This window comes from Heteronotia binoei, chromosome 21 (assembly GCF_032191835.1).
Source record: "Heteronotia binoei isolate CCM8104 ecotype False Entrance Well chromosome 21, APGP_CSIRO_Hbin_v1, whole genome shotgun sequence".
NCBI classification, from domain to species: Eukaryota; Metazoa; Chordata; class Lepidosauria; order Squamata; family Gekkonidae; genus Heteronotia; species Heteronotia binoei.
Genome location: NC_083243.1, coordinates 163,320,037 through 163,342,427, shown reverse-complemented (window position 1 = coordinate 163,342,427; position 22,391 = coordinate 163,320,037). Strand labels below are relative to the sequence as shown.

Here is a 22,391-nt window from a genome sequence, read left to right as displayed (position 1 = left end):
GGATCCTGGCTGCCTCTCTGAGCCAGCAATTAGCCCAAATGGGCAACAGCCAGCAGAGGGCTATATAGCTGTAGGCTTTGGGAGGAGGCTTTGTGGAAGCAACTAGTCATCTCCCTGACATTCTAGCAGCCACTCCGGCTTGACTTTGGTTTCTGGGCTCCCTGACTTTGGCTTGTGACTTCTGGACTCCCTGACCTCGGCTTCTGGACCTCGGACCTGCGATACTTGTACAGTGATTCAGATTTGGTGCCTCGGACCCTCCTGCTTACTGGCTACAGACCTCGGACTGCCCCTGGACTTTGCCTGACCCAGCCCCAGCCGTGACAGGGTGTTGTTGACTGATTTGTCCTGAGGTTTCTTATTGGTGAAAAGGCCACTTTTTTAACAGTTGAGTTTCTTGGCCTTCTCCTGTTGTCCCTTTTCCTGGTTTGGGGTGGTTTTTTTTGGGGGGGGGGGAGCTGGCACCTGGGTGAGAGACCCAGAACCAGCAGGCTTGTTGTGCTTGGCCAGCTCTCCCCATGTTGTTTGGGGCAGGGCTGGAGAGCTGGCATCTGTAGATTGTGTGTTCTGTTGCAGGGAAGCTGGCACCTGGGTGAGAGACCCAGAACCAGCAGGCTTGTTGTGCTTGGCCAGCTCTCTCCATGTTGTTTGGGGCAGGGCTGGAGAGCTGGCATCTGTAGATTGTGTGTTCTGTGGCAGGGAAGCTGCCACCTGGGTGAGAGACCCAGAGCCAGCATGCTTGTTGTGCTTGGCCAGCTCTCCCCGTGTTTTTTGGGGCAGGGCTGGAGAGCTGACATCTGGGTTTGCTGCAGCCAGATTGTGTTTTGTGTGGCAGGGTTCATAGAGTAGATAGATGTATATAGTGCATTTGGGTCCTATAGAGATTCTCTGGTGTGAAGTTAGGTTTGGCTTTGGGTGCGCCAGGAATTGGACCCCCTGGCCCAATCTTTTTGGGGCTTGGGGGGTTTGTAGGGGAGAGTCCCCTGCAGGTCCCCTGCAAATTTGGGGGCTCTCCCTCAAACCCCCTCCCCTCCAGGCAGCTTCAAATATACCCTATTTGCCATTGATTTCAATGGCCCATAGGGTATAATGGGACCGTATATTCGGAAATAGCCGCGCATCTACCGTATATGCGACCATTCCAACTACAGAATTCAGAAATATACGGGATTCCGTATTCCCCCCCCCCCGCCCCGTATATTTCCGAATCCGTGTACTACCGAATTTTTTTTTTGCACATCCCTAGTGGTCACTCTCCCAAACTGAATCTGACCAGTCCCTCACATAGGCGTTAAATTTGGTATATGGTCACCTAATACCGTTCTTTCCACAGATGCTTTTAATTTAGGATGGGGTGCTCATTGTGAGGGTTTTCAAGCTCAGAGTAGGTAGCCACAGTTGTATGCTAAGTATCACATTAATTTTCTAGAGCTGAGAGCTGTTAAACTTGCCCTAACTGTATTTTCAGATACCATATGGATGAAGAGAGTTTTGGTACAGACAGACAATCTTGCTTTCATGTTTTATATAAACAAATGGGGGGAACTGGTTCAGTGACAATGTGCAGAGAGGCACAGGCCTTGTGGAGAGTGGCACTGTGTGCCCAAATTTCCCTTCGAGCTATCCATATAGCAGGGAAACTCAACCATCAGGCCGACACTCTGAGTCAACATTTTATAGACTGAAGTACATTCTGCCTATTTTCAACCAGTGGGGAGTCCCCTTAATAGACCTTTCTGCAACAGCACGTACAACAAAGGCACAAAAGTTTTTTTGGGGGGATGGATTGGAGGTCTTTGGGAGACAACTTCCAACTTGTTTGGACAGGCGGTTTGCTATATGCGTTTCCCCCCTTTCCACTATTGTCCAGAGTGTTGGGGAAGATAAAGAGAGACAAATCTACAATTATTCTCATTGCTCCCTTTTAACCAAGACAGATCTGGTTCCCAGAGCTACTCAGACTTTTGCAGGGGTCTTTTATATAACTCCCTCAAAAACCAGATCTGGTTCAAGATTTCTTATCACAATGTGCTCGACCTGCACCTTACTGCATGGTTGATAAATCTGTGAATGCTGTTTTTTCAGAGGAGGTTTTGCAGGTCCTTACTGAGGCACGCAAACCATCTACTCATTCTTCATATGACAGAAAGTCGTTGTGGTTTGTACAATGGTGCATTGAAAGGCATCTATGCCCTTTTATCTGTCCCCTACCTCCTATTTTAGAGTACTTGCTGTCCTTGACTCAAGGTTTAAATGGTTTAAATGGTTTTAAATGTATTTAAATGGTATGAATATGAATATGTGTGTTTGATGTGTTGGTATGTTTGTGGAAGAGCACCTCATTTCGTTGCTCTCTTTTTGTGGAGAACAATGACAATAAATTTATCTATCAAAAAAAAAAAAAAGGTGGCCTTTCAGTCTCCTCTGTTAGGGTCCATTTAGTCACCCTTTCTGCATTTCATGTTGACATTGAGGATGTGTCATTCTCATAAGATTGTAAAATATTTTTGAAGGGTTTAGTGCACACGTTTCCTCCTAAACCTTTTATTGTTAAGCGGTGGTCTTTATCTTTAGTCCTGACTGCATGAATGAAGTCTACATTTGAACCACTCGCTTCTTGCAGTTTGTCTTATTTGTCATAGTAAGTATTATTTTTGGAGGCCATTACTTCCATATGAAGAGTCAGTGTTGGCCGCCTTAAGGATGGACACACCGTATCTTCAGTTTTTTAAAGGAAAAGTTGTCCTACATCACTGTTTGGATTTTTTACCAGAAGTTGTTAGCACTTTTCATTTGGCTCAGGTTTTTCCCAAACCCCTCCACAGAAGCAGAAAAAAGACTATATTCTCTAGATGTTAAAAGAGCTTTATTATATTATGTGGTGAGGTCACAATCTTTTTAAAAGTTCAAGACTATGTTTTGGTGCTATTGGGGGCCTTGTAAGGATAGGGCCGCATCTTCACAGACATTATCAAGGTGGGTGTTGTCCACCATCCGGCAGGCTTACCAGGTATCTGGGATTCTATGCCCAGCTGATTTACATGCACATTCTACATGTGCAGTGGAGTCATCCTCTGCCTTTCATAGGCGTATTCCGCTTGTGGAGATATGCAAAGCGGCCGCGTGGTCATCATCTGATACGTTTATTTGACATTATGCCCTTGACTTACTTTGGAGGATAGATGCAGATGTCAGGAAAGCCATTCTACAAGCAGTATTCCAATAGGAGGCTCACCCCTCCTCCTCTGGTAAGAAGCTCGTTAGTGGTCCCAATGTGAGGCTGCACATGAAGACGGACAATGAAAACAGGGTTGCATTTGCCTGTAACTGTTGTTCATCGACATCTTATGTGCAGACACACATTCCCTCCCACCTTCCCCTCTGTGAGCTCTCATTTGCTTAATTGTTATTATCATTGCAAGGCATTCGTTTTAATATTAGAGCTTACAGCAGCAGTGGCAGAATTGAGGGAATGAGGGTGGTCCACCTGACAGAGGTCTGTTAAACTGGTAAAAGTAGTGCATGCACTGGGTGTGTGGCAGGCAGACTGCCTAGCTGCACAAAGTTCTAAGCTGGTAAATCTGTCTCTGCAGCAGGCCTGCCCAGGGGCAGTCCCAATGTGTGTCTTCACATAAGACGTCGATGAACAACAGTTACAGGTAAGTGCAATCCTGTTAAATACTTGTTTATTGATTTTTTCAATGTTAGCTTTTAGGTATCAGGGTTTTTTTTGTAGCAGGAACTCCTTTGCACGATGTAGCCAATCTTCCAAGAGCTTACAGTGCTCTTAGTACAGGGCATACTGTAAGCTCCAGGTGGACTGGCTACATCAGGGGTGTGTGGCCTAATATGCAAAGGAGCCCCGGGTATGATACTTGCTTATGTTATTTGTGTAATGTGAACATGATAACGTGAAAATTAAGCTCTTTCTGTTGGCCCTTCCATTGTAATCTATGAGATATAAACTTGGTTACACTTCCCACATTTCTTGTTTTTTCTTTTTCTTTACACAGCTATCCACAGGAGAAGATTCCCAGATAGTTGGAACATATAGATGTCCAGACTGTGATAATGATCTTACGTTTGATAAAAGGCCTCAACAAATTGTTGACATAATGGAAGAAGCCAGGTTGCGTCTCTTAAACGCTCAAATAGTTAGTATTTTTCATGTTATTGTTTGTTTGTTTTTTTAAAAAAACCTATTCTAACAATGCATTCCTCCTGAGATCCCAATACTTGCTTATCCTCTGCTCACTTAGCAGAGGGGGTGTGTGTAAAGAAATACCCCCCTTCAATGTGCAGGGATCACAGCAATTATACTGTAGCCCATGGCAATTTCATTTCAACACACCAATCATAAATTGTTGTACTGACACTTCCCCCTATGGCAACCAAAGACTGAAGCATCCAACTAGACACTACCATGCTCCCCTGACATTAGCACACCTCCACCCATGTGAAGTACGCAACAAGAAAGAACAAACAGAGCACAACATCCTTCACTAGAAAAGACCTGGTGTAATTAGTCGGAGCTCTGGAGCAAACAAACCATGGAGTTCCACAGATGTTGGTTTGATTCCACTTTTCTAACCACGTTCCTTTTTACCAGATGTACATCACTTAGCAGAGACAACACTGATAGAATGCCCAAGACCTCTCCTGACTCCTACACAAGGGTTCAGATCTCATAATAGGTAGGGGGAGTCTAGGTTCTTCCAAAAATGAAGAATGCAAACACAAGTGCAGTGAGCACGGGATACACATGTAAGGCATTCTTGTCAACACTCTAATGTTCTGAAGAAAAAGACACCTGTATGTCAAAAAAGAGCCATGGGCTTGGATTTTACTAGGGGGGATAGTGACAAGAAGCTCACCTTTTGGCCAGCAGTAAACCTACAAGCAGCAAAACAGGAGGAAGAGGCTGACTAGAACCCACACTTCACATACTCAGAGTACTTCTCTAACGACGCACACAACTAAGCACACGGACAGAGCTTTTTTTGTAGAAAGAGCCCAGCATGAACTCATTTGCATATTAAGCCACACTGCCTGATATCACCATTGTTTCACACAGGGTTCAATTGTAACAGTCCAATTGAATTCTGTTTTAATTTAATTAGAGCCCCATGGCGCAGAGTGGTAAAGCTGCAGTACTGCAGTTGGAGCCCTCTGCTCATGACCTGAGTTCGATCCCAGTGAAAGCTAGTTCAGGTAGCCGGCTCGAGGTTGACTCAGCCTTCCGTCCTTCTGAGGTCAGTAAAATGAGTACCCAGCTTGCTGGGGGGAAAGTGTAGATGACTGGGGAAGGCAATGGCAAACCTCCTCGTAAAAAGTCTGCCGTGAAAACATTGTGAAAACAACATCACCCCAGAGTTGGAAACGACTGGTGCTTGCACAGGGGACCTTTCCTTTCCTTTAATTTAATTTACTAGTGGTGGAGACCAAATTAGGTATTTATTGATTAGGCTTGTTAGGTATTAGGTTAGCAGCAGATACAGGAAGAGTAAAAATCTCTATAAGCATAGGATATTTATATGCTGAGGTAAGGTGTAAATAGGGCATTGCTACAGTGTTTTGGTCTGAGGCTGTTGCAAAGACCAGCTGGTGGTGATACTAGGCCAGGAGATCCTAGTGCTTATGGGGCAGGGAATGTACAGTGGTGGGACTAGGCAAGAGTTAAAGGGAAGGAGACTGAGATATGGGAAGGCTTTCTCTTCTTCCAGCCTATGTCCCATTTCGAAGGTAGCAGGGAGTGGGGCTCAGGGAAATAATTCGCCTCCGTCCTTGGTGCTGTGCAATACCACGTCCATCAATAATAAGAACGCAGTCCTCCAGGACTTCCTGCATGAGCAGGCTATGGACCTGGCTTGTGTGATCAAGACCTGGGTACAAGACGGAGAGACCATAGCTCTCTCTCAAGTGGCTCCTCCTGGGTACTCGGTCCTTCACCAATCTCGGACTAGAGGGCAAGGGGGAGGGGTGGTGCAATTCATAAGGGAGAATTACTCCTTCTGGGTGCTTCCATACCCAATGATCACTGGCATTGAATGTGTCGGCCTGCTGTGGGATGTGGGGAAGAGATTGGCTATCTGGCTGGTGTACCGACCACCTAATGCACCAGCCAGCGCCTTACCATCCCTGATTGTGGCTGTAACAGGCTGGGCATTGGAATTCCTGTGGCTTTTAGTCTTGGGCAATTTCAACGTCCATGCTGATGATGTGGACTCCATACAGGCAATGGACCTAGCGTCTTCCATGGTGACACTGGGACTCTCCCAGTATGTAACAACCACTACCCACCAGGCTGGGCACATGCTGGATTTGATCTTTGTGGTGGGAGTTTTAGTGGACCAGATTACTGCGGAGGCAGTGCCATAGTCAGACCACTTTGCCCTAAGGGCCCGTGTGGATGCTTCACCACAACCCTGTTCAGGTGGCGAGCGTATTTTAGCTTGCCCGCGAAACCAGATGGACCCTACGCAGTTTCAAATGGACTTGCGGGATTCCTGGCTCTCTAGCGATTCTTTCGATGGACTAGTGGAGCAGTGGCACCAACAACTCTTTGCAGCCATTGACGAGATAACTCCCTGGTGCCCGCTTCATTACCGCTCACGGCTTGCACCGTGGTATACCCCGGAGGTGCGGCTGATGAAGCAGCAACTTAGATGGTTAGAGAGATGACGGCGGTGTACTCGTAACGAGGCAACAAGAACATCTTATAAGCTGTTTATGAAGTCCTATGATGTGGCAGTCAAGGCAACAAAGAAGGTTTACTTTTCAGCTTAGATTGTGTCTGCAAACGCCCGGCCCAATTGTTTAGTACAATTCGGACCCTTACTAATTTGCCATGGGGCAGACCAAATGCTAGAGAATTGGAGATTGCCTGTGAGGCTTTTGCAGATAAGGTTTTGTCACTCCACCGCAACCTCCCTGCCAACTTTGATACAGTAAGGGAACTCGAGGCTCCAAGAACGTCTTCTGATTTGACTCTGGATCAATTCACTCCACTCAGCCTGGAAGAAGTTGATAGACTCCTCTGTACTGTACGTCCCACTACCTGTGATTTGAACCCATGCCCATCCTAGCTGATACGTTCTTGCCGGATGGAACTGATGGCCCCGTTGCAGAAGATTATCAACAGGTCCCTTATTGAAGGGACCTTTCCCATGCCCCTTAAAGAGGCAGTGGTCTGCCCTCTCCTTAAAAAGCCATCTTTGGACTCGGCTGAATTGGCAAACTATCAGCTGGTGTCAAACTTACCCTTTTTGGGTAAGGTTATTGAAAGGGCAGTGGCAGTACAGCTACAGGGGTCTCTGGAGGACGCTTCCATATTAGATCCATTTCAGTCTGGCTTCTGCCCCGGTCACAGGATGGAGATGGTACTGGTCGCCCTCATGGATGACCTCCAGAGGCACTTGGATTAAGGCGGCTCGGCAGTGCTGCTGTTATTAGATCTGTTGGCTGCATTTGGTACAGTCTACCATTAGCTACTGACCTGCCGCCTTGCCGATGTGAGGATTCAGAGGTCTGCCCTTCAATGGCTTATTTCCTTTCTCCAAGGTCGGGGACAAAGGGTGGCATAGGGAGGCAATAGTCCTGAAGGCACCCTCTAGCATGTGGTGTGCCCCAAGGGGCAGTTCTCTCCCCAATGCTGTTTAACAACTATATGCACCCCCTTGCCCAGGTTGTCTGGAGGTATGGACTGGGATGCCATCAATATGCGGATGACACCCAGCTCTATCTAATGTTGGGTGACCGGTCTGGCTGCACCCTGGAAAATCTAGACCTGGCATTGCAGGTCATGGTGAAGTGGCTCAGGCAGAGTTGATTGAAATTTAACCCCATGAAGACGGAGGTCTTGCATCTAAGTCGCGGCAACCTAAGAAGAGAGATCTTCCTGCCAGCCTTCGATGGGGCACCACTGATGCCAGCATCTAGGGTCAAGAGCTTGGGGGTGCTCCTGGACACTTCATTGACAATGGAGGCTCAGGGGACTTCCGGGTTTGGGTCATGGAGGATTGAGCTGCTTCTCAGCAGAGGAGCAGACAGAACCTCTGTTCTGCTCAGAGACGGTGATCCTAACACCTGCTGCCTACTTCTCCCAGGCAGGGAGAAGGCCAAGACATGCATATGGAATTCTGAGGGGATTTACTTTGGCTGACGAGGAATCCCAGTGGGGTTCCTTTTTGGCTTTGAAGAGTCTCCGGAGAAGAATTGCATTCCAACGTCTACAGAGGACTTCTGGGGTCATTAAATTGACTTAAATTCACCAGGATTCAAAGCTTCTTTGGAACTGATTAACATCTATCTTTGAAGAGAACGGTGTTCAAAAGGATAACGATTTTATAGGTAAAAGATCTTTATCTATCACTCCAGGACTAAAATAAGACTAATTTGAAATAAAGACAAAGGTCTGGATCCAACTACGTTATTTTATAGTAAAGAAGATAAAGGAGGGGGTAAATTTGGGACTAATGAAATTCGAGAAACAAGGTTAAAGAGGAAAAACAACTTTTGTTTTGAATACCTGTGGTCGGGTCAGACAACCCCCTCCGAAACAGAAGCTGACTTGGTGAAGACGTCACAGGAAATGGCGTCATAGAAATAAGGCAAGACTTCTCAACCATCGAAAACGAGACTTCGTGGCAAGAAAGGAAGGAAGTAGCCATTAAGAGAAGGGAAAACTGCAAGCCTCCTAGCCCTCTCTAGGACCATAAATCATAGAGAAGTACCGGCGGCCATTAAAAGAAGGTAAAAAATTCAAAAAAAAATTAAAAAGAAAACGGGATTTTAAAAAATAGTGGAGCCAGCAGATACACATACAGTGTCCTAGCAGCTGAGAGCAAGTACCAGATTAGAGTGCTATCTTCTTTTGGAAATTTTTCCATTTGTAATCAAACAGAAAAGTCTCTGCAACTTTCTTAAAATCATATCCCAAAATTTTAGATATTTCTTGTTGTATCATCTGCCAAAACTTTTTTGCTTTTCCACAAGTCCACCACATATGATAAAAAGAACCTTCATGTTTCTTACATTTCCAACATCTATCTGACATCTTTTTACTCATCTTTGCCAGTTTTTTCGGAGTCATATACCACCTATACATCATCTTGAAACAATTCTCTTTAATGCTCTGACATGATGATATTCTCATCGAGTTCTTCCAAAGATATTCCCATGTATCCATCTGTATTTCCTTATTTACATTAATTGCCCATTTAATCATTTGAGATTTTACTACTTCTTCTTCTGTAGACCATTTCAACAGTAGTTTATATATTTTCGACATTAATTTTTCATTATCTCCAAACAGAACCTTTTCCAATTCCGTTTGTTCACGTCTATTTCCAACAGATTTAATATCATTCTCCATCAAACTTTTTATTTGTTGCATTTGAAACCAGTCATACTTGTTGTTTAGCTCTTCGGCAGATTTTAATTCAACTTTATCACCTTGAATCTTTAGCAGTTGATTATATGACACCACTCTCTCTTCTTCAGATTCAACTGTTATTTTTATTACTTCTGCTGGCACTATCCATAACGGCTTTCTTTCATCACCATATTTCTTATATTTTATCCATGTTAGTAAATTGTTTCTAATATAACGGTGAGAAAAAGACCATCCATCTTTTTTTTCCCATAGTACATATAAGCACGCCAGCCGAATTTATTTCCATGAGCTTCTAACAATAAAAGCTTTTTATTTAACAACATCATCCAATCCTTTATCCACGTCAAACAAACTGCATCATGATATAATCTTAAATCTGGAAGTTAAAATCCTCCCCTCTCTTTAGACTCCGTTAAAATTTTCATCTTAATCCTTGGTTTTTTTCCCAGCCCATACAAATTCTGAGAACTTCCTTTGCCATTTATTAAATTGTTTACTATCTTTCACAATCGGAATAGTTTGAAACAAATACATTATTCTTGGCAAAATGTTCATCTTAATTGCAGCAAACCTACCCATCAAAGACAGTTTAAGTCTATTCCATTTCATCATATTCCATTTCATCATATCTTCATTCATCTTACGCCATAACTTTTCATAGTTGTTTTTGTACAAATCAGTATTCTTCATTGTTATTTCTAGACCTAAATATTTAACTTTAGAAGTGACCACATCCCGTCAAACTCTGCAATTCTTTCTGTTTATTTAGTTGCATATTTTTATATAAAAATTTCGACTTCTCTTTATTTATATAGAGTTCTGCCATTTCTCCATATTCTTTTATCTTAGCTAGCAACAAAGGTACCACTTGTATCGGATTTTCAATTATAAACACAATATCGTCTGCAAATGCTTTATATTTGTAAGAAAATCCTCTAATTTTCAATCCTTCTCTCTCTTTGTCGTCTTGTATTTGCATTAGCAGAATTTCAAGAGTCATTATAAACAACAATGGTGAAAGCGGACATTTATTTATTTATTTTTATTTTTATCCTTGTCTTGTACCTTTGCTCACCTTCATTTCATTTGTAAGATCTGCATTTATACACAATTTTGCGTGTTGATCCATATATATTGCTTTTGTCATTCTTATAAAATATTCTCCCAGATTTATTTTTTCCATTACTGCAAACATAAAGTCCCAGTTCAGATTATCAAAGGCTTTTTCGGTATCTACAAAAAATAATGCTGCCTCTTCTTCTGGATGTTTCTCATAATATTCTACAATATTTACAACAGTTCTTACATTGTCTCTTATTTGCCTTTTAGGGAGAAATCCTGCTTGATATTCCTTTATAAAATTGATCAAATATTGCTTAAGTTGTTCTGCCAAGATTCTTGTATATATCTTATAGTCATTGTTTAATAATGAAATTGGTCTATAGTTCTTTACATTTGTGACATCTCTATCTTCCTTGGGAATCAACGAGATTATAGCTTCTTTCCAAGTATTTGGAATTTCCCCTTTTATTCTTATCGTGTTCATCAATTTTTGCAATTTTGGTACTATCTCATCTTTGAGAGTTTTATAAAATTTAGTTGTATATCCATCCGGCCCAGGAGCCTTACCTACTTTCATTACATTTATTGCTGCTTCAATTTCAATTTTTTCTATTGGATCATTCAAAATCTTTTTTTATATACTCAGTCAGGGATGCTATTTTAATATTTCGTAAATACTCTTCCATTTTCTCTTTTTTAATTTTCACACCTTTGAATAAATTTGCATAATATTTAAAAAATTCTCTTTTAATTCCTTCTTGGTCTGCTATCTCTTTTTCACTAGCCACGATTTTATTAATAATGTAAATATATCTTGAGCACATTTGTTCCTTTTCTGAATAGTTGATGAAGGTAAATCCCTTTAAATAAATCCACATGCACCAAGATATACACTAACAAATTAATCCACTGTTTTCTTAATCTCCAGGGAAGGTAGTAAGAAACTGCCATGTGTGCAGCAATCCCCCTTACTAGGTTGTAAATTTCTGCTCAATCTATCTTGGAAGTTGTAAAAACAATTATGAACAGTCATCTCCTGCTCTGTTCTTTTATTGGTGGAGATAATTAGGGCTGTACTTACTTTTAGGCAGTCCATAACATATTAGTTCTCAATTAGGTTCACCTTTAAAACATACATTCCATGTTAATTAAAATGAGCTAATTTCCTGAGCAGGGTGTGTAAAAGCATATTCATTAGCTGATAGAGCATGCGTATTATAAATGACTTTTTCAATTTAGAGTTCTTTCTTGATTAATGAGATTTTTGAAACCTTGAAACCTTTTTGCTCTTAGCAAGCTTGTACTGAAGACCAGAATTTCTTTTTTCCCCTTCCTTTCTTCCTTATTAGAGACTAAGGATATATGGATTTGGCTTTGTAATATGACAGATATGAAATTTGGAGATTGCTATTAAATAATTTGCAAAGTACTATGATTGTATAAAAATATCAAAAGGTCACAGAATGTTTGTAGAATTTAAAGGTAATACATATGTAATAATTCTGAATACTTGCAGGTATAATGAAGTATATATATAGTTTTCTTTTTCTTAAAGTAGAAATAATTGTAATCTATATTTTTCGCCCTTTTGTATCTCTTCCTCATTCGTTTCCCCCCAACCCCCAATTTTCCCTGTATGAAACTCAATAAAATTTGGAAAACATAAGAAGAGTATAGCAATGTACAGATAGAGCATACCCAAGGCCTTGAGTTCAAGCTCAGTACATGGTCAGCAATCTTCCATGTACTGTTCCTCTACTGCATTCAGGTGTTCACCACCACCACTTACTCCTTTTCACCCAAGCAAAGTATGCTCTCCCTCTCTGGCCCCACCCTTTTCAAAAGCAGACTGCACAGCTGATTAGGTAGCATCAGTGATCAGGAATAGTGTTCCCTTCCCCGTACCTTTGCCAGAACACAACTGTGTATCATTTAGATAACCTTCTCAGACTCCTCCTACTGTTTGAACTGCATGATGAAGACATGTGAGGCCAGTAACAGGTACAGGGGAGCTATAAATGTCCAGACCAAGGAACAGCTGTATCACAATCCACACATTTATTAAACAGCAGCAGGCATGTTGGTCAGATGAATGTGGTTGCCAAATTTGCTCTTCCAGCCAGATTCCTGTGCTTTTGCAAACTGCTCTGACAGACTTCAGAGTCAGATATATTGACCTATTGGTGAATAGCCATGAAAAGGACAACTATACTGGTCACACAGTGGACTTTTAAGCTGCTTGCAAGGGTGCAGTAATTGGACTAGAACAAGTCTGTTGGAAATCTTACAGCAGAGCATGTAGATGGTCACTGGTAACTGCAATAGTTGGTCAAGTTGTATAATCAGAAGGTGGCTATCATTGAACTGTGAAGAGAGTCCATCCTGGACCCTACTCATACAGGATAGCTGCCTAATCTCACCTTAGACATGCTGTTGTTTTTTTCCGGTAGAGTCAGTTCAGAGATTCGGATGTGAATAGTGTATGTTAGAGAGAGTGAGAATGAAAATGACGCAGAGTAAACCAGCCCCATGGAACATAGAAGGGAGTCTGGCAGGTATGTTGCAGAGCTGCACAGAATTGTCATCATGCTATTTATTTAGAATTTGTTTTTCAAAATACAGGCCAGTTATCAGAAGCAATATTATACTGGAATTCTTAACCAAGAAGCTGCCCAAACATTGATTAGTGCAGCAGAAAACTATATTGATATTAAAGGAAAGTAAGTACTTAATTTTAATTTTTAAAACTAGGGGTTTCAGCCAACCATTTCACTCTGTTAAGGGTGAAGCCTTCCTCTAAAAGAACAGGTCTTTCCTCCAGATGAAGAATCTTTGCACTAGAGGAAGGCTCCACTCTCAGCTGAGTGGAGTGACAAGATTCAATATTAGATTTTTTAATATTTTTTTAAACCCTCAGTTACACTATTTACTAATTAATGAGAACTTGGGGATGTCTTTGTTGCATCGATGGAGGAGGCCAGTTAGGGGCAGCAACAGTGGCTTCTGCCAAATCCACCTTGTTGTGTTCCTCCTCAGTCAAGGAGAGCCCCTACTCTTGTTCCTCACCCTCAAATGGCAGACCAATGGAGGACCATAGGCGCATTTGGAGGGATTCCCCTCCCCCCTTTTAAAAATGTTTTCAGGTTTTTCTGCAAACCTGGGGAGTCTCTCAAATTTTTAGGGGGAAAATATTTCTTTCACCATGGCCCTCATGTACAGATTTAAGTATCCACAGATGGGGCAACACTTGTTATTAGAATATACAATTGGGGAGCCACAAGGAACTTGCAGGGTGGGGGCACCTCACCCCCTGCCTTTGTTTCCTTTATTTCCCCCTTCTCCATCAATCTTCCCCTACCCCTTCTCTATCTTACATCTGAGCCACAAAAATTTGGAGCACAAATATTGGATGGGGAATGCATTTTTGGGAAGTAGCATGTGCAAAAGTGATCTTGAGGTACTAGTGGACTGTAAACTACCGTATTTTTCGGACCATAAGACACACTTTCCCCCCCAAAAAAGTGGGGGGGGAGTGCGTGCGTCTTATGGAGCGAATACTGAAAAAAAAGGAGACGAGGCTGGGGGGAGGGGGCCTGCAACCCCGGGAGACAAGCGCCAGGATTGCTCCCTCCGCCCCCACCGCAGACCCAGACTCACCGGACCATAAACACCCCCACTGCAAACCCGCTTTGCGGTCACCGGCGGGACACATGGCTGGCTCCCACCGCAAACCCAGCGCTTCACGCGCGCCTGGCTCCAGCCCGAAGGCTGCAATGGCGCCTGCATCCCTGACGGCTGTGCTGGGAGGTGTGCGCAGCGGAAGATGGCGGAAGACGAAGGTGCGTCTAATGGTCCGAAAAATACGGTAAATATGAGCAATCAGTGTGATGCCATGACAAAAAAGGCAAATTCAATCCTGGGTAGTATCAAAAGGGCTATAGCATCAAAATCACAGTAGGTCATAGTTCTGCTATATACTACCTTGGTCAAGCCACACCTGGAATACTGTGTGCAGTTCTGGAGGCCTCACTTCAAAAAAGATGTGGACAAAATAGAGTGGGTGCAGAAAAGAGCAACGTGGATGATCAAGGGCCTGGAGGAAGAATCCTATGAGGAAAGGCTGAGGGCCTTGGGAATGTCCAGTCTGGAGAAGAGGAGATTTGGGGGGGGGGGGACATGATTGGTCTCTTTAAATATTTGAAAGACTGTAATTTAGAGGAAGGCAAGGAGCTGTTCCATTTGGCAGCTGAGAATAGAACCCGAAGTAATGGGCTCAAATTACAAGCAGAAAACTACCAGCTGGATATTAGGGGGGGGGGGGAATTATGGTCCGAGTAGTTCAGAGGTATAACCAGCTGCCTAGGAAGGTTGTGAGCTTTTCTTCATTGGCAGTCTTCAAAATGCGACTGGATGATTATTTGCTGGAGATGCTTTAGGCTGATCTTGCATGGAGCAGGGGGTTGAACTATGTGGTCTGTATGGCCCCTTCCAACTCTATGATTCCAACTCTATGATCTTCGTTATTTTCTTTCTCCCCCTCTCCTTTTCTGTCAATCTCCTCCTCTTTCTTCCTCCTCCTTTTCTCTGTCAATCTCCCCCCTCTCTCTCCTCCTTCTCCTTTTCTATCAATCTACTTTCATCTCTCTTTCTTTCCCCCTCCCTACTTTAACTGCTTTTTGGTCAACTAACCCATCCTCAGTGCTACCTCCCCATGCCTTTCCTTCTTCCCCTCTCTCTTACCACCCCTCACCCTTGCTACTCTTACCCATCCCCCTCACTCCTGTTACCAGTTTGATGTAGTGGTTAAGAGCAGCGGACTCTAATGTGGAGAACTGGGTTTGATTCCCCACTCCTCCACATAAAACCAGCTGTGTGACCTTGAGTCAGTCACAGCTCTCTCAGAACTCTCAGCCTCACCTACCTCAAAGGTGTTTGTTGCAGGGAGAGGAAGGGAAGGTGATTTTGGATCGTGAATGGTTGGATATAAAACTATCTGCTCCTCCTCTTCCTATCCATCATCTGTACACTACTTCTCTATCCTCTCCAATCTCTGGTGTCATGCCAGGCACCTCCCACAGCTAATCTCGAGAAATGCCTGGGCTTGTCCTGTGTATGGTGGGACCAGCAGTGCTGTACAAAGCTGTGCTGGGCTTGAGGGCAACAGTGGCATTGCTGAGAGCCATGTTGGTTACAGCAGTGATGTCAGCAGTGGCACTGACCCAGGAGCTGAGGCAGCAATATAAGAAGCATTGGCCCAGGGCTATGGCAGTGATGCTGGGAGCCACAACAGCAAGAGCAGCCAGGCTGGGGGGGGGGGGGGGGCATTATCATCATCAGGGCTTTTTCTTTAGAAAAACCCAGCAGGAACTCATTTGACTATTAGGCCACACCCCATGATGCCAGGCCATCTGGAACTGCATTCCTGCTCAAAAACAGCCCCAATCATCATTAAAACTGGATAAGATGTTTACAGCATCTTCCCCTCACAGCACACCCCTCTGAGGGGTTCACACACATACCCCTTTAATTCCCCCCCCCCCTTTTCAGATTTTTCTGCAAACTTGGGGGTGGGATCCCCCATGTTGGTAGGAAAACTTTTCCTTTGTGTAAATGGGCCTGATCCATGGATATCTGCAGTTCACTATTATATATGCAGATGATATTACAATTCTCAATGTGGCCCCATTTGTAGATACTTAAATCCAGAGACTGGGTACATGGAGACACAAGACAGATCTTTCTGTAAACCTGAGGAAAGCTCCAGGTTTGCAGAAAATCTTAAAACACACACAAGGTCCGGTTTTAGAATCTTGGTCTACAGCTGAGCTTCTCTCACAGAGCAATATCCTCTTTTTCTCCTCTATGTTTAAAGTGATGCATTAAGAGGATATTGCCCTGTGAGAGAAGCTCAGCTGTAGACCAAGATTCTGAAACTGGACCTTTTGCATTGATTACCTGTCAGCTGAATGGATATTTTTATCTCCATGAGTAGCACCATCAGAGACTTTTCCATGTAGCTACTTGGAGAATTTGTAACAGAATTTTGGAGAGCAGTTTTGACTTAGTATGGACTTGGAAGTATGTTTGTATATTTTTGTTGTGAGTTATATCTAATTGTACTATTGAAGGTTCATTGCTTGCTTTGCATTTTGATATTGTATGAGAAGTGTCTGTCTGATATTATTATATACTATTACATGGTTAAGTATTAGTGAAGACTGTAATGTACTATTTACTGGGGGTTTTCTTTGCTTGAGACTGTTCAACATCAGTCACCCTACAAAAAACAATAAGGTATAGGAGTCAGAAGTTCAGCCTAGGATCTGAAGACTCAGGTTAGAATCCACAGTCTGCCCTGAAGGTCATTGTTTGTCACAGTGTTCTTATTAATTTAAATTATTATTATCTTAACCTATATAACTTCTATGTAATTGTGTAACTTCTCTAGTATTATGGCTCTTACTGTGTCCACATTTTAACTTGTGATCTCAATTATGCATTATCATAAATATTCTAGGTTTATGAATATCCAAGAAGTAAAGACATACTGGGAAAGCAAAGGATTAACAGTAACAATTAAAAACTTGTTAATGGATTGGTCTTACAATGTAAAAGAAGAAAAGTCTAAGCCATCAAGGTTAGTACAAAATAATATTTACTAAAACATCGATGAAGGAATGGGTAACATACTTACAGAATGTGACACTGAACTAGAATATTGTACACATTTTAATAAGATCAAAATGCTGGGCGTGGTTTTCAGGGTCTGAACAAGTCTGCTGTCAGTCCATCAGTGACCACGATGAGAAATATGGTTACTGTGAGCCAGAAGTCCAGTGCCAAAATAGTAACAAGGTAGCAAAAAGGCCGGAATAAGGTCACAATATAACCCTGGTAAAGAGTTCACAATCCAAAACTGTGAACTTAATTTCAGGTAGTTAAGGAGCAGGTAATGTAATCCAAGGCAGGCAGACCAGCAAGGTTTCAAGGAATCAGGAATCAGGAATTTAGACTAAGAAGGCTGTAATAACACTAGTGGCAAGTGAAAAGGAGGAAGTGTGTGGCTTTCTTTTGAAATTTTTGGCCCCTCTGTCATGAAGACTAGTGTTAACATGGCTTTAAAAAATAACCTGGAGTCACACTTTTCTCCCTGTGATGCCACTAGGTAAGACTGTCCAAAGGCACTCCTTGACAGACAGTGAAGTCTCTGTTTTCACAAATATTGTGGAGTGCAGCTCCTTAACACTCTTTTTGGTCCCATTAATGTGGGCTCACATAATCTGCTCAACATCATTGATTGCTGGTAGACTGGTCTACAGGTCCTAAGGAAATTCCTTACCATCCTGATCACTAATGCTAGGCTGGATATGATATGGAAAAAATGGAATTTAATCTAGTGCTTTGGTGCTCCAAATTATTTAGCTGCCAACTGAAAGTCACACTGTATTCCCCCTTCTCCACAGAAACAAGTTTCTGAAGATGTGTCATCAGGCAGTATTCATGAGTGAATTTGAGAGTACAAGTTCTGTCATTACATTACTGAACATCTGCCCCATTGTTTTTCATTTTATAAAAGGAATTACTTCAGAATTTCAGGAACAACTAAAAATATGCAACTACTATTTTCTGAGTTTGTATGTAATTGAAGCAGTAATGAAGGTACTGTCTCTGTAACGTTTTGACATTTTTGGTAACATTAATCAGTGACATATTCTGATAGTTTCAATTTCACTTTTACCACTGAAATATAAAATTGAAAATCCAGTTCCTTGGAAGTATGAAACAATACATTGTTTTCCTTTGATTGGTATCACCTTTATTTATTCTGGTCATGTTTTCAAGCTAATAAGCAGGAGACCCATAAGGACTTGTAGGGGAACATTTCATTTTCCCCTCTTACACTATTTCTTCTTGCGCTTCCCAGGCAGCCCCCATAGCCGCTTCTCTTTTTCTGCTTCCTCTTTTTCTCTCCTTCCCATCCACAAGTTTTCTCTTCCTCTTCCCCAACTGTATCTCACAGGTTGCTGTGAGGTCTCGCGGAGTTATGCAGGTAGCAAGCCTGTCTCCAGTAAATCCTTCTCCAGCTGGTGACATGATGAGGGGGATGGGACATTTTCCAGGTTGTTTTGACCTCCAGGTCTCAGGAGCGCAGTATAACAGAATAAAACTATTATTTTCCCCACTGTCTAGCAACCCCAAAATGACCCTGAAATCAAAATGGGCATTCTTTTCTTAAAGTTAATTTCTATTATAGTGGGGAGTTTTAATCGTGTAATGGTTTTGTTTAGATTTCAGATTTTTTGGAAACCTGGCACTTCCTTCACATCTGTAGAGAAATCTCCCCTTGTCTGTCTCTGGCTCCATTTTGTGGATTTTTTTGATCCACATTCTATGTCCCAGTTCAAAACTAGATATATGATGTTCTGCTTGTTGGAGTAAGTGACTCAGCATGCCTGGACATTGCAGGGGGCAATACATCACTTTAAGAGTGTATGGTTATCTCCTTAAATGGGATACCTCTCTTTGTCTAAACCTGGGAGTTGCCCTCTAACCCCTCCTCTCTTCTCACATGGCCTTCCATACTGACATATGTTTCTGCAGCTCTATTCTGTAGATACAATGCCCATACTCCCACACACATGGTGCTGGACAAGTTGGCCATTCATCTAAAGTACTCTTTAGATTAGGTGTCTTTCTCTTCTTTTGACTGCTACCTGTATGTGAACTGGATCTACTTTAATAAATGTAAGTTTACCTTTTTTGCAATATACTTATTGGGAGAAATATTTACTGCACTCAGTATCAGGATTCTATGACTGGGCAAAACTCTGTTATATTAATAAAATATCCCAATGCTGCCATAGTTTAAATGAGGCAACTGTAAATGTGAACACAGAAGGATGATCTAGGCCAGGGGTGGCCAATGGTAGCTCTTCAGATTTTTTTTGCCTACAATTCCCATCAGCCCCAGCCATTGGCCATGCTGGCTGGGGCTGAAGGGAGTTGTAGGCAAAAAATATCTGGAGAGCTACTGTTGGCTGCCCCTGATCTAGGCCGTTATGACTGAAGAGCTTTGTGTGGCCTAAGAGATCTGAATACCAGTGGTCCTCTTCTGATGCACCAGCAGCTGTATGCAGAGGAGGAAGCATGCATTGCCATAATGTGGGAAGGGTTGAGATTATCTTCTAATAATTTCTAATTAGTTTCTTTTGCAGACTTGCATTGTGAATATTGACTTCATAGTGGAAAGCTCAGGAGTACTCTCTTTCTTTGGACACAGTCCAGATATGCCTTGGATAGAAGATTAGTGGGGACAGCCCAAGACAGCGGCCGACAACTAGTCACCTCTCAGAGCTTACTCTGTTCTATTATCTTTCACTTTTATCTTTCAGATCCATTTTAACTTTTTACCTCTCCCAAGAATTTATCCTAATTAAGAACTATAGAACACTTTTTACTGCCTTCTATTGCCTATTTTCTGTTTACTTCCTGGCTATACAAGAAAGCCTTCCACAGAAGCCCAATAATGAGGTTATCTCCCATGGGGAGGAAGAAACTTCATACAGATCATCATTCTCCAGCCAAGTCAGTGAAATAGCCTTGCTGGATGACCTTATCTCATGGAGCAAGTCCGTAAGTGACCTCCCTGGTTCTGCTTCGCTTAACAAACACCCAGTTTTGGAGTCCAATTTCCAAGAAACTCAAGAAAATTCCCTGTTCCACACTCTTAATGACCTTATAAAAGACAAACTTACAGAGCCACAAGGACCCTCCTCTTCCACAGAAAGCCACTGAGGAACAGAAAACCTACAAAACTTTAAAAAAGAAAATTTACAGGACTTCATTAGAAATCACTGTCTCCTTACTGGCCAAACAATTATAGCAATTTTTCAGCAGGTAAACTCTATATCCCATAAACTGGATTTACTTATGAACCCCAATCACAACCTAAACTCTCCTCTACTGCAGAAACCCCACCACCCATATGGGAAGATGGATCAAATTCAAAAACTCAACCTAAAACCCAAAAAACTCAAAACATACACTCAACTTTGAGTCAACAAAACTCCAGTAACAACTATCTGAGAAATGACAAGGGGGAAGGGGGGGGAATCCTTGACGCCTCATGCAGCCTGTTAAGAAATAAAAAAAAGTTACAAAATCTACATCAGAAGTTGGGCTCAAAGAAAGCTCCTTATCGAGAGGAAGCTAAACTTCAGAAAGAAATATAAGACGCTCCCCAAATAACCCCTTGACTCAAGTACAAACCATGATTTAACAGGTACTTATGCAAACCCCCCAAATGCTTCAGAGCCAAACTCTGAAAACTTGACTTTTTGAATCAATCTCTATGAAAACAATTCTCAGTCCAGTCAAGCACACTGTAGCCAGAGTGAAGCAGGAGGGGCGGTGGCTCAGTGGCAGAGCATCTACTTGGTAAGCAGAAGGTCCCAGGTTCAATCCCCGGCATCTCCAATTAAAAAGAGTTGAGACAAGTAGGCATGAAAAACCTCAGCTTGAGACCCTGGAGAGCCGCTGCCAGTCTGAGTAGACAATACTGACTTTGATGGACCCAGGGTCTGATTCAGTATAAGGCAGCTTCATATGTTCAAACTTCAGAAGGACCCATGGACTCTGTCTCCTTTGAATTACTAACAATACAGGAGGTGGACATTTTGCACCAACCCCTCTTAAACCATTTCAGCTTATTAACCCCTGAACAACCCACTGTTTGGGCAGAAAGCTCACAAACTGACACAAAGGCTGAACTTAATACCAACCAAGAAAGTCCATGCATTGGTCCCTTTTGTCCAAGGCACAAAAATCAACTTAAATTCCTAACATGGAATATTGCAGACTGGGTTTCCAAGAGAGCTGATAAGTCTTTCAACTTTTTCCTGGCCCAGCATGTCATTATTTGCCTCCAAGAAACTTGGTCCAAAGATCCTTTGTCCGTAGATGAATTTATAATGCACAACCTTCTAGCCTCTCCAGGGGAAAGGAAAGGAAAGGCCAAAGGAGGCCTAGCTCTTTGTAAAGCTATAAGTCTGCATGTGACAGTTATCCTGCTGACATCTTGCAAATACTGGGCTCAGGCCTGCATGGTCCAATATAGAAAACAAGCCCTCCTGGTAATAAATGTTTACCTCCCCTCCTATGGCACTAGGCAATGGACACATAAAATATGGACAAAGTTTGAATTATACCTAGACTTGCCCTCTCAGTGCATCTGTTGTGGCTGCAAGAGATTTCAACACTAGACTCAGACCTTCCGACAAATCACTATATTCCTCCTTCAGCTCAGTACTGCCAGAGAAAAACCCCTCAAATACTCTTGCCTTCCAGAGTCACTAAGGATTACAAGTTCAACTGGAAAGGCTACCATCTTGCATCTAGGTTAAATCTCCACATCCTTAATGGGGCTACCTAAGGAGACATCCCTGGGGAGTACACATACTGCTCTGAATGTGGTTCAAATACTATAGACTTTATATTGACATATCATGATTTGCTCAGCTACAATATGCACCTTGAAATAGGATCACAACAATACAGTAACCATCTCCATATCACCCTGTTTTTCAACATCTGTAACCCACCAGAACATAGCTCTGAGCACTGCAATCCTAATCTAGAACCTGTTCTGATCTACAGAAGATTAATTTGGCCTGCGAAAGTGGAACACTAAAGTGAAAAATACTTCACCTCAGATGAGGTATTCCAACTTCGAAATTCTGTGATCTCAGCAAATGCCAAAGACTCAACTATCACAGCATACCAATGCCTCATTCTTGGCTGAATGCAAATTCTTCAAAGGAAACCTCATGATCACAATACTGAACCATTAAAGACAAGCAAATCAAAGACCTGGTTTGATGCAGACTGTCATGCTGCAAGAAACAAACTAGGGGCAAAATTTCAGCAATACAAAGAA

The 22,391-nt window shown here is 42.4% G+C and overlaps 1 protein-coding gene across 1 annotated transcript in view; it reads left to right on the top strand.

Moving 5' to 3' along the window:
- The window catches only part of LOC132589673 (sodium/hydrogen exchanger 10-like), a 265,043-nt gene that overhangs the window by 97,798 nt on the left and 144,854 nt on the right, over nt 1-22,391 (top strand). The window contains exons 11-14 of the mRNA XM_060262406.1: nt 4,014-4,154; nt 13,079-13,176; nt 16,974-17,093; nt 17,920-18,115. Of these exons, the coding sequence (XP_060118389.1) occupies nt 4,014-4,154; nt 13,079-13,176; nt 16,974-17,093; nt 17,920-18,115 (555 nt within the window). The remainder of the gene's footprint in view (nt 1-4,013; nt 4,155-13,078; nt 13,177-16,973; nt 17,094-17,919; nt 18,116-22,391) is intronic.